Raw genomic sequence first — 14,642 nt, 5'->3', positions numbered from 1 at the left:
AATGTTAGAGTTATTTGATATTATGAATGAGACTGGGGTGTCAACACCTTTAGCTAAGGAGTGTGAAGCTGGTTTTGATATTGATTGTGATGAACCCTTTGATAAAAAATTGTATGAGCAAGCTATTGGTCATATAATGTATGTTGCCACGGTAAGCCGTCCAGATGTTGCATGTGCCATAGGTAAACTAAGTCAAAAGTGTGTAAATCCTACCTTGTCTGATTGGAGAGCTGTGAAGTGTGTGTTTAAGTATTTGCTCAAAACGAAAGAGTTGAAACTTGTTTATCGAAAGACTGGAAAAACTTTAAGGGTGTTTTGTGATTCAGACTTCGCAGGTTGCACAGTGGACAGAAAATCCAGGAGTGGGTATGTCTTTATACTGGCTGGCAGTGCTGTGTCTTGGTTGTCAAGGAAGCAAAAGATTGTATCTCAATCAACATGTGAGGCAGAATTTGTTGCAATGCAGGAAGCAGCTAGAGAGGTTGTATGGGTATCATCCTTGTTGAAGGAATTAGGGCAATCCTTTTACTGTCCTCAAAGACTGTTTTACTGCTGAAAGTTCAAAGCATGTCCAAGTGCGTTACTTTTATGTCAAAGACTGTGTATCCAAGGGTTTAATAGTTTATGTGCACATCCCAAGCTCTGAAAATGTAGCTGACATTTTAACCAAGGGATTAAACCGTATAAAGACTCAGAAGTTCACTAAAGAATTGGGGCTGCAACTATGAGCAAAGGGGAGTGTTGAAGGGTGTGCTCAATAGTTTCTTTATGTCTGTCTGCTATGATCCTGTATCGATTGTTCGATACTATCGATTGTATTGGATGATTGTCGATTGTGTGCGCGCGCACTTCCGGTGCACGCTAGTGGTCTCTCTGTGTGTTCGCGCCTAATGTACCATTGAGTTGTATCCGTTTATATCCGAATATATCTTGTTGAACTAACGCTGTGTGACTCTTATTACCACTGCCATAACTCCTTATAACAAATGTTGGGAGAAGGGCCTGCTGTCCAGCTGTATCGATTGGGCACAGAGCAGGGAAGCCGACTTACAAAAATTATTGGGGGGACCCAAACCGTGGATCTTGCCCCAGGAAACTTTGTATGCAGTGAGTTTTAAGTTTTTAAGCATTTTAGAAGAGTCATATGATCAACATTACATAGAACCCTGATAACTCGAATCTCGATATCTGGACACACTGGGGAAAATCGACAAGCCTGACACATTTTTTCCTCACATCCATGACGAATTTTTTGAGGGGGCTCGGGCCCCCTCAGGCCCCATGGAGTCGGCACCACTGGCACCGAGGAGGGGCGATAGATTTACAAGCACAATTCTACTCCTCCAGAGAGCTCCAAACAGAGGATTAAAAAGTCCCTAAAGTGCCGGTAAGTTGGGAAGCATTTTACCATGTTAACTCACCAATAATTGAAGTTATCCAGGGGAACTTTTGAGGGAAAACAGCTGCTAAATCCCCCTCCAGTCTGCTTCTTTACTGCATTTGATTGAGACCAAACTATGATTTGATTGGATGGTACATATATTGGCTGGAGTGAAGTTGTTGAACCAAGGATCCTTTTCAGCCACGCAGGGAATGATTATATCAGAAGTTCAGATTTTATTTAATGAATAAATATTTTGACCACTAAGTTCAATAAGTATGTTTTTAATTTCTCTTTCAGGTTGGTCATTAATAGACTGCATCAATTTCTTGTCAATGGTTTGACAATTACATTTACAAATGTTTTTCATTCAAAGATGGGAATTTGATTTAGTAAACTGATAGGGATAACTAATAATTCAATTCCCAGCTCTGAGGATGACAGTACAGTTGCCAAAAGGTATCACATAATGTCAGTAAATTAATATAAAGGTCGATGGCAATTAGATGAGCAGCAAAAGGCTGACAGCATATTGGTAGCTGTGCAAAATGCATTTTGTTGAAGACCCATATGGTTGATGAAGTAAGGGTCGTTGTGCATAAAGGTCAATGGGAAATGGATTTCTGCTCAAATATAACGATGGAACTGTTGCCTAAATGTTGGCAATTAATAAATATTGTAATTTATTGACCAACTCAAAATATAAATCATTATCATCTAATTTAGAATATATCATCTAATACCTTTAAACTCCTACTGCTGAATGGAAAGGCAACTTTCTTGCATTCAATTTATGAATTGTTCAAGGGAAAGATTCAATTTAATGTGTACAATCGATCATTTTGTTTCCGTGTGATAGTTTTTCAAATTCGCTTTGATAGGAGAGGCAATTCCAGGATTGCATACAAATATGTAAGTATATGTACTCCATTATTTTTCACATTTATGTTTCGAAGCTTTTTTAATACAATCAGTATTTTGCATCTATGTACATATGTGCTTAAATTAAGCACTTACCACAAGAATATGAGAGATTTTTGAGTTAATGTGATGAGAAAATGGTCATTGTTGCCATTGATCCGTTGAAATTTGAGGTATCAAGAAAGTTCATAAAATTATGATCATTGTCTGAAATTTGATTCCTATCTGAAATTTTTTTGTTGCCTGATATCGAAAGTTTATTTGACCAAGTGCAATTATTGCGTCTTGAAAACAAGGATGTCATATTCTGTGAAAGTGTATTCTTTGTTGAAATATCCCACGTAGAGAAGCCCATCCACTGGATTCACCTGCAAGACAATTGACAAAAATTGATGAGTAATTACGTGGCTGTTGGACTTTGATTTTGCTACAATTTATTTTAGTACATATATACATATGTATGTGTGTACATTTTAATGTAATTTAGCTTAAAAGTCTCTAGCATTTTTTATTATCATAGAAGCTTATTACCATTTATATTTATAGTCCACTTTGGTTGACACGTAGTAAAAATAATTAGGTACTTCAGCAATGAAAATCAACTCTGATTTTGGATATACACTTAGTTTTTTTCCATTGAAAATATATGATATTTTGATAAGTGGCAGCACGGGGGACTTTGAAGGGGATGAAATGCTGGACTGACTCTCTTTCCATTTTGCAAACTCCTCCCCTCCTTAATCCATTCCATTTTCTTTACGAACTGTCATCCAACAGTATTTCTTGTTGATATACATCTGTTATGACAATATACAGCCTCAATGGTGTCATTAAAACTATTGCATGCAATATCTGGGAGCCAATGCCTAATGTGAAGGTTATATAATTACCATTTTCTTGTGCTTTCAAAAGCATGTCACCCAGCAGCAGTATCGTGTGGTATCAATGTATGATTGTTCTAATGCTAATATGTAATTGATGTGCTCAGGGGTGCAGTTAGGAATTAAGGCTGGGGGGGGGGGGGGTTAGGTGCAACTAATACCGGGATGTGTGGGGTATGGAATATCCACCAGGATAAGCGGTAGGTGCAAGATGAATAAATTGCGGAATTTTAATATAAATGGTTCAAAATGGTTAGTTTTATGGCTTTCTGAGGGATATTTTATTAATCTTTAGCCTATTCTATAAGTAATATCAATCCAATTAAGTAAAAATTGATTAAACCTAAAAATTTCTCTGAGCTCTGGGGGGGGGGGGGGTTTATCCCCCAAAAACCCCCCCCTTGCTGCACCACTGGATGTGCTCATATATTATCTCAAAGTATTGATGAATTGGCGTTTCACTCATTTAATTTGATGTCAATTAGCCTCCGCTGACCTACTCTTACTTGTGTGTTTAGAGCTTATAGTAGTGATTACAAGTGCTTTGTCTGTCCGTGCAATCTGTACCTATTTTACCCGTAATTACAAAGTTCTTTGTTTGATTCACTCTCACTAACTTCTCCTTTAACTGTCCACCAACATAACTGACCATCATGAAAAATTATACCTTTCCAATCTCGTCACACTCGTTGTACAAGACTTTTCCGATGTAGAGGGGTGTCCCATCCATAGTGTAGCCTCCTTTCACTGCACAACTTGGGATTTTTCCTCTGACCGCTGGTACCCATTCATAGTTGCTCCCAATCAGTAGCTGAAAAAAATTTTATTCAAAAAAATACTTCAAACATTTAGCCATACATGGGAGCGGTAGAATTTCATTTTGTAAGTAAGCACTCTTCATATGTCCCTGAAACTTTGACTCACTACCAATGGAATATTTGTATAGTCAGTGATGGCTGGTAATAAAGTAAAGAAATGAAATTATTGGTGATTATTTATTTATTTAAGGAGTTGCTCACATACAGCATTTCTGCCTATTTATAGTGACGCAGTAACAAACATAAAATTTTAACATAAAAAATTGGAACAGAGAGCAGTGGCATAAGATAGTAAAGAACAAAATAGAAGGCACGAGGAAAGGGAGGTGGAGAGGGAGGTTTATTTATTAGCCGAGGAATGGGACATGGCAAGTTTGATAAATGAGTTTAAGGGCAGAAAAAACGGGTCAATATTGTCTGGTAATGAATTGAGCAAGGAGCAAAGGCGGTGTTGGAGTGAGCGCTTAACGAGGGATAGTCTAGGGATAGGCGTATGGAGTAAGGAATGTGTACGAGTGGGTCGGCAAGGCACTCCGAAATTAATGGATGAAAGCAAATCAGGACAATCAATGTGTGAATTTAGAATATTGTGAATAAGTTTTAAGTCTGTTTTAATCCTTTGTTGGGAGAGATCAATCATTAATAGGGAAGATAAGAATGAGCTGGTGGACATGTCACGTAAGTGGGGAACTCTGCGTCTTACGATTCTGGCGAAGAAGTTTGTTATACTGTCAAGAGAGGTGAGGTTAGAGGGGGCTGCGATGGACCATATGGGAGAGCAATATCCGGTGACTGGAAGGATAAATGCCGAGAAATATGATTTTAAAGCTGTGGGATCGGCTATTTCTGTGTAGCAGTAGAGGAGACCTAAAGGTGACATAACTTTGCTCTTGATTAAATGAATGTGTTCCGAGAAGTTAAGTTTACTATTACTGTTTTAGTAAATTTTATGCAAGATGTTCGAACTTCACTTCACACTCAACATGTAAATTTGGTTAATGGGATGTTCTATGCAAGAAATGAGTAAACGCACTGCCGTGCATTATCACGTGTTCTTGTCCACACTATTCTCTCCACGCACAAATGATGTTTAGGTTCAGTGAGAGGATTTCATGGTGAGAGTGTTCATTTATTTCACAATAGTTGACAGCATATCAACATATTTTACTTCTAATTCGGGAGAAAAACACTCCCAAGTTAAAAATCCTGACCAAGCAATAAGCTGACCTCCTACCTGGATTAAATGAATTTCACATGGCTATGGCTTAGTCTGGGGTAAGCTTTATCCTCACTTATCCAAAGCAATCTTAGGCTTGAATCACTAAGAGTGAGTGATCAATTGATGCAAAACAAGTGGATGAAAACTTTTTAAAATGCCGCACTAAATTTTTATTCGGTTAAAATCTTTGTTTTCAACACTCAAGTATTCTTCTCTAACTAAATATAGAGATGTTAGACAAAAATGATCTTGCAAGTTCCACTGAAAAACTCAATTCACTGCATGATGTGTTTCAAGCCTTTCTCAACATTGTCAAGGACATATGTACCACTTATTTACTTAGCCATGAAATTGAGGTTCAACAAAATTGGCTTTCAAACAGTGGATGATAGTTATCAGTTGTCTACATTATGAAACCAAAAGAGGCTTTTCTCCAAAGCATATCAAGCACGTACCTCTGCTTTCTGATAGGCAATTTCTTCACCTCCCCACGCAATGTACACATTCCGCCAGTCGGGTATGAATTTCCCTGGAATCAAGTCTCTGTCATGAAAGGCCCTTCCGACATAATAATTGCACTTGGGGTTATTTGTTGCAACTAGTCTGTCGGTGGCAATTTCTCCAGTTGGAGCTTCTTCCCACACGGGAATCATCTGTGTGCATTGTGATGAACGAATTTCTGGAAAAACGACAACATCGTGGTGATTACTCATTCTTTTGTGATGGCTTTGGTTTTATTTATAGTAATATTTATATTATTTTGTCCTAAGATGTATCAAAGAAGAAAGATATAAGACACGTCAAGAAATTATTAAAGAAGTTCAAAATTAGAATTTCATATGGTATTTGCCAATATGGGGAAAAAGTTACATTAAGGTTCAAAGATGCCACATAGTGTGGTATTACTAATAAATTATGTTGTAAAGTACAGAATTATATTCACACGAAGCTTATGCTCTTATGTCAATTAAAACTCTTCATTGCTGTAAAAGCCAGATCTTACTAAAAAAAAAGGCTTTTAAGTCTGTAACAAACAAACTTTTGGAGAGTGTATATCATAAAAGCAATTATCTCAAGGTTTCAAATCTCATTGAAAATCTCTGAATATCTGGTTCAAAAATGCTTTCTCTTTACTTCAAATGAGGTAAAAGATCAAACAAAGATGAACCCTTGATAATTCTCTGCCTTAGTTGCTCACATAGACAAAATGTCTTACCATTTGCCTCTGCATCAATAGTTTTCTGTGATTTATATACAAGGATCTCATATGCTGGAAAACTGTATTCCTTTTCATAGTACGGTATGTATAGGGTACCATCGGCTGGATTAACCTGTAATTAATAGAGTTTGGGCACAGAATTTATATACATCATACAGTAAAACCTCTATGTAGTGAACCTCTTTACATCATAAACCTCCATACTTCATACCACCCCTATGGTCCTGTCAGATTTACATGTAAATTTATAGGCAAACCTCTTTCTAGTGAACCTCTTTATCTCGTAAAACCTCCACTTATCATACCAAGGAGATACCCCCAAGGCAGCCAAACTACCTCTGCAAATCGTACCGAGACAACCAGAGACCATTATTGCAGCCGCGATTACACGTATGGAATGACATTTTCAGCAATAAATGTTTCATTTTAAGTGACTGTTGAATTGAGAGAGATCACATCATTTTCTCTCAAATCATGGCAAAAATCATGCGATAGCACTCGCTTTCTTTAATTATTAAATAATAAATATATGTTCACTAATGCATGCATGTATGTTTAAACACATAAATATAATGGTTTAAAAGACGGTAGTGCCTTCATTTCCGAAAGATATAAAAAAATGGTAAGACCTCACTGAAACCTCCCTATAGTGAACCTCCATACATCAAATTGCCCAAATTTTGGTCCCCTCCATTACGATGTAAAGAGGTTTTACTGTGTATTCTTTTTTTACCACAAGCAAGGGCCTAAAAGAATTGAAAGAAATGCATGGGTAAAGAAAATTTGTTAGACTTTAATATAAGCGCATGCAGATTAGTTATTGTGTCAACTATCTAGAATAGGTCACACTTATTTACTTTCAACCAAAAAATGAATCCAATTCAAGGGGACGATCCAATTCAAGACATGCACAATCAAAATTTTAATGCCAGTTTGCAATTAAAATCAGATCTTCTAGAACAAGCGTGGAGCTGAAATTCCTGATCTGGAACCAGAATGCAGGCATGTCGCCAGGGTGGGGGGGTTTTCAGAACAACTCCCCCCCAAATATTTTCTCTGAAGGCAACTCTAGCCACAATGCATCCGCTGGGGAGACCACTAGCCAGGGAGCACCTATCCTATGACAATCCATTTTTTGAAATAATTTCATTTCATAATTTCTACCAAAAACCAATGATGAATTCAGCTTTCAGCATAATGTAAAAGAAATACATATGTGATTCAATGGATTACAGTTTTCTAAGATGCGAAAATCGACATCAAAATATTAGTGTGGGGCACCCACATACTATCTGCCATGATGACATTAATCATGATTTTAGAGGGAAGGGTCCGATCATTAATTGGAATGCTTGCTCAGGTACATATCATTTTATTCTCATTACAGTATCTACATGGTGTCTTGATTCAAACCTTAGCTTGTTATTCTTTGACCTATCCATTACCTATTCTCATGTATTGCTCTTAGAAAACTTTCAAATTCATGTGAGGGAATTGAACAAACCCTTCCAATGTCCAGGGCCCCTGCATTGTACGTCCTTCCAATGTAGACGGGCGATCCATCTTTCAACTTGCCCCCCTCCACTGCACAGGACGGAATGCGCCTTCCACTGGATAGAACCCACTCGTAGTTGGATCCAACCAAAACCTTGGGAGGGGAAACACATGTAAGAATTATTAAACCACATTAATTTGCTGTCAAGTATCATGCTTTGAAATGAAAAAAAAATCTACTCTATCAAAAGCAGAATTTAAGGAATTAAAAATCCAAAGTACGATCAAAAATTATGCAAGTTTCTTTTATTAGTGAAATAATTAAAACTATGACAACTTGCCTGATAATTGTTGTAAATGTGTTCCCTCCCCCTCCAAGCTACGTACACGGAATTGTATCTTGGACAAATCTTTCCCGGTAGTAGTTCTCCGTCGTGACGTGTCCTTCCAACATATAGCATGCACTTGGGGTCAGTGCCACCAAGGAACCCTCCAGGTGGAATGTTCCCATTGGATGCATCCACCCAATTGGCATTCCGATTTGGGCAATCCCTCAAATCGTCCGCTGAAAAATTACAATCAGAACATTTTAGAAGCAATTTTTGGATACGTGCAATGCAATGAATTCCAGCTGTCCACTCCTTTGTTTTATATTTCTAGAGAATAGATGCAGCCATAGACATGTTTAAGGTGGATTCCATTGGTACCGTATTTGTCTGAATATAGCCCCCCCTTTTTTCCCAAAATGCCCGTGATAAAAGTTAAGGGAGGACTATATTCAAACCCATTTTTTTACATTTTTTCCCAAAACTCAAGCCTCAAAATTAGGGGGGGGGGACTATATTCAGAGGGGGACTATATTTGGAGGAATATGGTGTATATATTTCTAGAATAGATGCAGCCATAGACATGTTTATGGAGGATTCCATTGGTATGTATTTCTATAGAATAGATGCAGCCATGGATATGTTTATGGTGGATTCCGTTGGTTGCTGCGGCACCCACTCACAATCTTCAAGGGGCTCAAAAGTAGGTAGTCTTGGGAACCCAAAACAAGAGGTATGAAGTATAAACTTTATCCTGAAAATCCATCACGAGAAATAGGCAAAAGTCATTACATGTAATGAGTAAAAATAAGCTCTTATGCCTGCTGTAGCATTCAAATCATTGCACGCTACCGCCTGGAGGGAGACAGGCAGAGGACCCTTGGCGCCAGTAATGACACCCTAGGGATTTGGTGCCCTTGTGTAGAGAGAGACGTCCCGGAACCCTCACGAGTTAGACCTGCCGGCCGTAGCACGACCCTGTGACTGAATCCGCGGCCATCGCGATTCGCCTATTTCCCGAGTGCGATGCACTTGTATTTGTGCCTCAATAAATGGATACACTGTTCAAAGTTACATAGGGCGCAGTTATTTCGCTCGAGATAACCCTTAAAGACCCTAAGCCTGCGAATCTTCGCCCAACCTCCTCTCCTTCACATGAGAAATGTCTCCTTCATACGAGAGACTAAAATAAACGGGGGGAAATCATAGGAGACTTTTGGAGTGTATGGGAAAAAATTCTTAACACACCCATGGCTACAGTATTCATCACATATAGCACTTAGAAGATAGTACAATAGCCGCTAATGTCTTCCCCATTTTGATTTGGTGATCACTGATAACTGATAAGAAACAGAATGAATGCACTTATTGTTTGTTTTTGTTGCCTACCCAGTCTGGACAAGGTTTCAGCTATCTAAATATCCCAGGATACTATCGAAGGATACAAGGATAGCCACCAGCAATATGAGATCAGTAACCCAGGAGGAAGGATTCTTCAGTATGTCATGGTTAGCAGCAAGATGTACGTCAGGTTCAAAAAGGTAAAGAAGAAAACTCGGAGGGAGGTAGAGGAGGTAGAAGAAAAGGCAAGAAGGTTTTGCGGCAAAAAATTGGCAAAATGATCAAAAAAACCTTTATAAAATGTGGGAAATTTGGAAAATTATAAGCCAAAAAGCTTAAATGTCACGTGTAAACAGAAATAGTGCATTAGATCACAGAAATTCACATATGCAAAAGTCATAGAGCCCATTTAACAACTGATGACATTTTTGTGTAATAATGAATTTTTTTATTTTTTGCTAGTTTAATTTTTCTGTGGACACAACTGGGATATCCTTAAATATACCCATTGAATGTTGGGCAGCTGCTAGAAGAGAGAGTCTGAGAGCTTCAAATCAAAGTTTAATCCATTCTTAGCTAGGTGTGATTTAATCTTTCAAAATCATCCATTTTCTGATTGATTGAAAATTAAAAAAAAAAAAAAACACGTCAGTTGCCACCCAACTTTTCACGAGTTGGTGATGTCAATTGAGATCTAAATCACTTATTACTTACACGAAAAATAAGATTGAAATAAAATATTAAAACTGTTTAATTTTATAATATTTATTGGCTCATACTTACTTTCATTCTGGGGTGAAGAAACGGATTGTCCAGCTAAATGCTTCATCCATATCTGATATTGCTTGTGGGTGGTAACGTAAGCATGTGCTAAGTTGCTATCCCTGCAAATAGAAGAAGTAGGTAGTCATTAAAGTGGGGCAATGAAGGCTTTTGCCGCATGGATTACTCTCACTCGTCACTTCTGATAGCCCCTGCGTGAGGTGCCTTGTCTTCCAAGCTTTTTTGTCTGTTGCTGGCCAAAGCATTTGGGGGAATAAAAAAATAATGAATTTTTAGAACTATATATAGTTTTTCCTCTCATTCCTGCACGATGCTTTTTTTTATATTTATTATAATAAGAAACTAGGGAAATTTTGGAAGGAAGGACGGGCTACGAAACGAGACTATATTTTAAGAGATAGCTGAAGACTCATTACTTACGAATAGTACGAGTTATCAAGTGAGAGAGAGGAAGATAAGATAAGCGGAGATAAGCCACAAATAAGTGCGGATTTATTTATGATGAAGAGCAGCGATACATATATTTGTAAAAAAATGCACTGTCACCATAAATATCCGTTGTGAATAAATGAACTCAAGTTGTCGTGGTGAATTTTCAAGTGGATGAAAATCTCCAATCGGTTACAATTAGCAATCCCTTGCATTATAAAGTTGTCAAACCGAAATTTAGCATTACAATAGCCTCCTAGAATGTCCTCTGATAGCTGTTCATTGTTAAAGACAAATTTGATAATCGCTCTCAGAATTAAGTGTAAATGATAATTTGAGTGTAAATGATTATTTGCACTAAATTCTGAACTAAAATATTTTCTAAACTCTTTCTTTAATGGCAAAACTCTATATTGTCTTAGTGAATATTGTCGTTAAAATTGAGTTAATGGAGAAAGTGTTTCTAAGCTTAGTCTGGTGCAGAAAATAATCACCATGGTGAAACGAGAGGAAACTCCAAATATTCCAAAAGGATTCCTTTATTTCTGTCACTGTCCTTGGTGACATGGCCTCCAACGCATGCAAAAGCTTCAAAGATGTGGGCCTTTCATGGCAGTTCCTGTGATATGAGGATAGCTTACTTGAGCCTACCATGACTCTTTAGAAAGACTTGACAAATGTCCAATGCATCCAAGGGCGTGCCCAGGATCACAACTAGGGGGAAGGGGGGGGGGGCAAGCCAAGTTGTGACATTTTAGCATGGAAAAAGTCAATGAAACCAATATTTTAAGAAAATTCTAACTGCCCTTTATTAGTTTATGAGATCATTTGAAAAAAATTTTATTTTAGTTACATATCTTATACTAATACATATGTATCATTTTTCGTGGGTTTAAAGAAAATTTGTTGAATACTTTCGTTTCAATTCAGTATTGATTTTGCTTAATGACTTTTGCGATTTTTGCTTCTACTTTGCTAAATTTGTTGCTTCAAACGTCAATAGTGGCATTGGACAGAAGCAAAATTTTTACATGAGTTGATCAATGAGGTAATACATGAGCATTGATGCATGAAAATGTGCAATACGTAATCCATTTTATTTCTTTGCACAAAATAAATGCACTCATTTATCAATATAACTGCCCAGACTCTCCACATATTATTGCAAAAATGACACAAGTGCTTTGAATGACACTGATTTTTTTATGTTTCCTAGTTGTCTATGTGTAATTTCACTCACCATGCTAGCCCCTCAACCAGTTCTTTTGTATTTTCGTTTAGTATGTACAAGGAGATTCCTGGAAGGAATGCCTTGGTGAAGCAGACTTCTTGATCATCAATCATGCTTCCTGCTTGTCTGCAATAAAAATTAATGAGCATTAAAAGTCTGAGAATTAGTTTATTGATGAATTATTTCCAAATAATGAAAGGAGACAAGAGTCAAAACAATTGACCCCTTTGATGCATTTAAAATTTTTCCTTAGATACCATCAGATTTTTTCATCAGTTGCACATTACATATTTGTTCATGAAACTTTGATATGTCATTGAAAATGAGTCTTAACCCTATCGCTCTGAACATTGGGAGGAGTAGACGAAGTGTTTCATATGCAGAAGACCTAATGTTTGATATAGCTGGCATGGGTTTTTCAGTGCAAACGACCAGATGTCCACTATTGCTGATGTAGGGGAAGAGAAGTGACCAACTCTTAATTGAATACGTTATGGTTTTACCTGCGGATAAGGGTAATGCCACTGTTCTGATGAATACTTTGGAATACCAGTAAAAAATTGGAGAAATCCTTAAAGATCGAGTGTAACGAAAGTTAAAAGTTGATCCTACAGACTCAAATCAAGGAAGACCATATCCTGAATTAAAAAGTCTGGCATTTTGGAGGAAGTGGCCAAAATATCTATCCTCATGCTCCGCCACCTCCCAGACTGTATGGACTACCTAAAGTAGACAAGGAATTGGTGTTTCTCTATGACCAATTGTGAGTGTCATTGGATCTCCCACGTATAACTTGGCAAATTATCTCACTGGAATATTGTCTCCGTTTGTAGGTATTTGTGAACATCACATGAAATCCTCGAATTTCGTGGGTATCATAGAAAAACTTACACTGGAGAAAACAGATATTATGGTTAGCTTGGATGTTGTTTCCTGGTTCACTTGGGTCCCACTCACTGATACGTTAAACCTTTTAAGAGGAGAAACTTGACTGTGGGACAGTAAAGCTTTTCCATAATATGCTTACATTCACCTTTTTCAAATACAACAGTAGCTTCCATGGAATGGCAGATGGAGTTGCTATGGGATCCCCTTTGTCACCAGCTATGTATTGGCAATTTTTATACGCAGGACTTCAAAAAAAGAGCACTTTGATCATCTCTGTTACGTTGTAAGTGTTTCCTGAGATATGTTGATGACATCTTTATTATATGGCATCATGGGCTGGCCTTCAGAAATTTCAGGACTTCTTTTGTTTCTTACGTTTGTTTGGTCTTCTTCCTGCATCTATAACATGGCTGTACAATTTGAACTCGTTTTTAAATTGTCACATATATCAGTAGGTATATGTATCAAGAATATACCTGATGATTTTAATCCCTGAGTAAATCCAGGTCATGTAATAGGGATTGTTTTATAGAATAATAAAGTATTTTTGCCCATTATTTCCATTGCAGAGCAATTCCATAAAGTAAATTAGATACAGTGTACATTAATACATAAATTTAGGATAGATGGATTGAAGCAGACCATGTCAATTAATGTAGCTTGTGTCTACCAACATACATGGCCATATTAATTGATAAGGCTCCCTCTATTAATGAATGTTTGCTTGTTGTGTCTGGGTAGTACTCACTCTGATTGATTTAGGCATGGCCCGAGGCAAGATTCCTTCAGTTTATAATTTGTGCAAGAATAGCATTCATCCATCGCCGTTCCCCAGCATCCCTCAGACGAGCATTGGTGGTGACACAGGAAACCATTCTCCTCTGTGGAATGTAAGCATCACTGAATTAGAGTAATTTTTCCTTTTAGAAATCACTGCATTGTTTAATGCACCCTTTCGGTACTCCATGCATGAGTGCCTTCATATGGTTCCGTAGTCATGAATGAGATGGATTCCTAAAAATGTCTCCAATTAAGTTAGATTGGTGCATCTTTTTAATTGCAACAAAAAGCATGTATACGGCATCCATCATTCAGCATGTAGATATTTGTTTAACACAGTTTTTGCAACAAATTACAGGATTCCATCACAAAGATTTCTCTAGCTTAGTCCAAGCAATCTTCTTGCTTTACCTGAACTTCAGAACAAGTCACAATAATCCTTACATCACCTTTTTAAAAACGAGAGAAAAGCAAAAAAGGGAGATAGAAAATAATATCCTTTGACGCATTTATGAATGAATAGACTATACAAAAGTTAGTAATCATTTGGATTTTTGATCACTAACATCATTTTCCTTCCTGATTTTATTCTTGGGCCTTCTTCACTGTGAGAAATAATGAAGCATACGACCTTGTCTTCCACATACATAATTCTACGTATTTAATAACTACTGCTTAATCACATAATGTCTTTGAGACATTATATTTAACCCTTTTGCCAGAAATTCCCCCTCATGTTTCCTCTTTCTTCTCTTTCTTCATCAAATGAAGCACCTTCCCTATTGGAAATTTCTTATAAGTCTTACAGAAATTATTCTAAGAATTCTGTAAGACTTATAGGATTCTATATGTCTTACAGATTTCTTATAGGATTCTCTAAGTCTTATAACTTTTCTTATAGGATTCTATAATTCTTACAAAAATTCTTATA

General features: G+C 37.2%; 1 protein-coding gene across 1 annotated transcript in view; it reads right to left on the bottom strand.

Annotated features, from left to right (window-relative positions):
• Window positions 1–1,645: 1,645 nt before the first annotated feature.
• Window positions 1,646–14,642, bottom strand: part of LOC124155430 (epidermal growth factor receptor-like) — a 44,641-nt gene continuing 31,644 nt past the window's right edge. The window contains exons 7-15 of the mRNA XM_046529235.1: window positions 13,680–13,812; window positions 12,053–12,169; window positions 10,384–10,484; window positions 8,275–8,498; window positions 7,944–8,087; window positions 6,437–6,551; window positions 5,676–5,899; window positions 3,851–3,994; window positions 1,646–2,670 (exon numbers count right to left, since the gene is read on the bottom strand). Coding sequence (XP_046385191.1) covers window positions 2,578–2,670; window positions 3,851–3,994; window positions 5,676–5,899; window positions 6,437–6,551; window positions 7,944–8,087; window positions 8,275–8,498; window positions 10,384–10,484; window positions 12,053–12,169; window positions 13,680–13,812 — 1,295 coding nt within the window. The 3' untranslated portion in view covers window positions 1,646–2,577. The remainder of the gene's footprint in view (window positions 2,671–3,850; window positions 3,995–5,675; window positions 5,900–6,436; window positions 6,552–7,943; window positions 8,088–8,274; window positions 8,499–10,383; window positions 10,485–12,052; window positions 12,170–13,679; window positions 13,813–14,642) is intronic.

The sequence above is a fragment of the Ischnura elegans genome, chromosome 3 (genome assembly GCF_921293095.1).
Source record: "Ischnura elegans chromosome 3, ioIscEleg1.1, whole genome shotgun sequence".
NCBI classification, from domain to species: Eukaryota; Metazoa; Arthropoda; class Insecta; order Odonata; family Coenagrionidae; genus Ischnura; species Ischnura elegans.
Note: the sequence above shows the minus strand (reverse complement) of the source record. Positions and strands in the feature narration are given on the sequence as shown.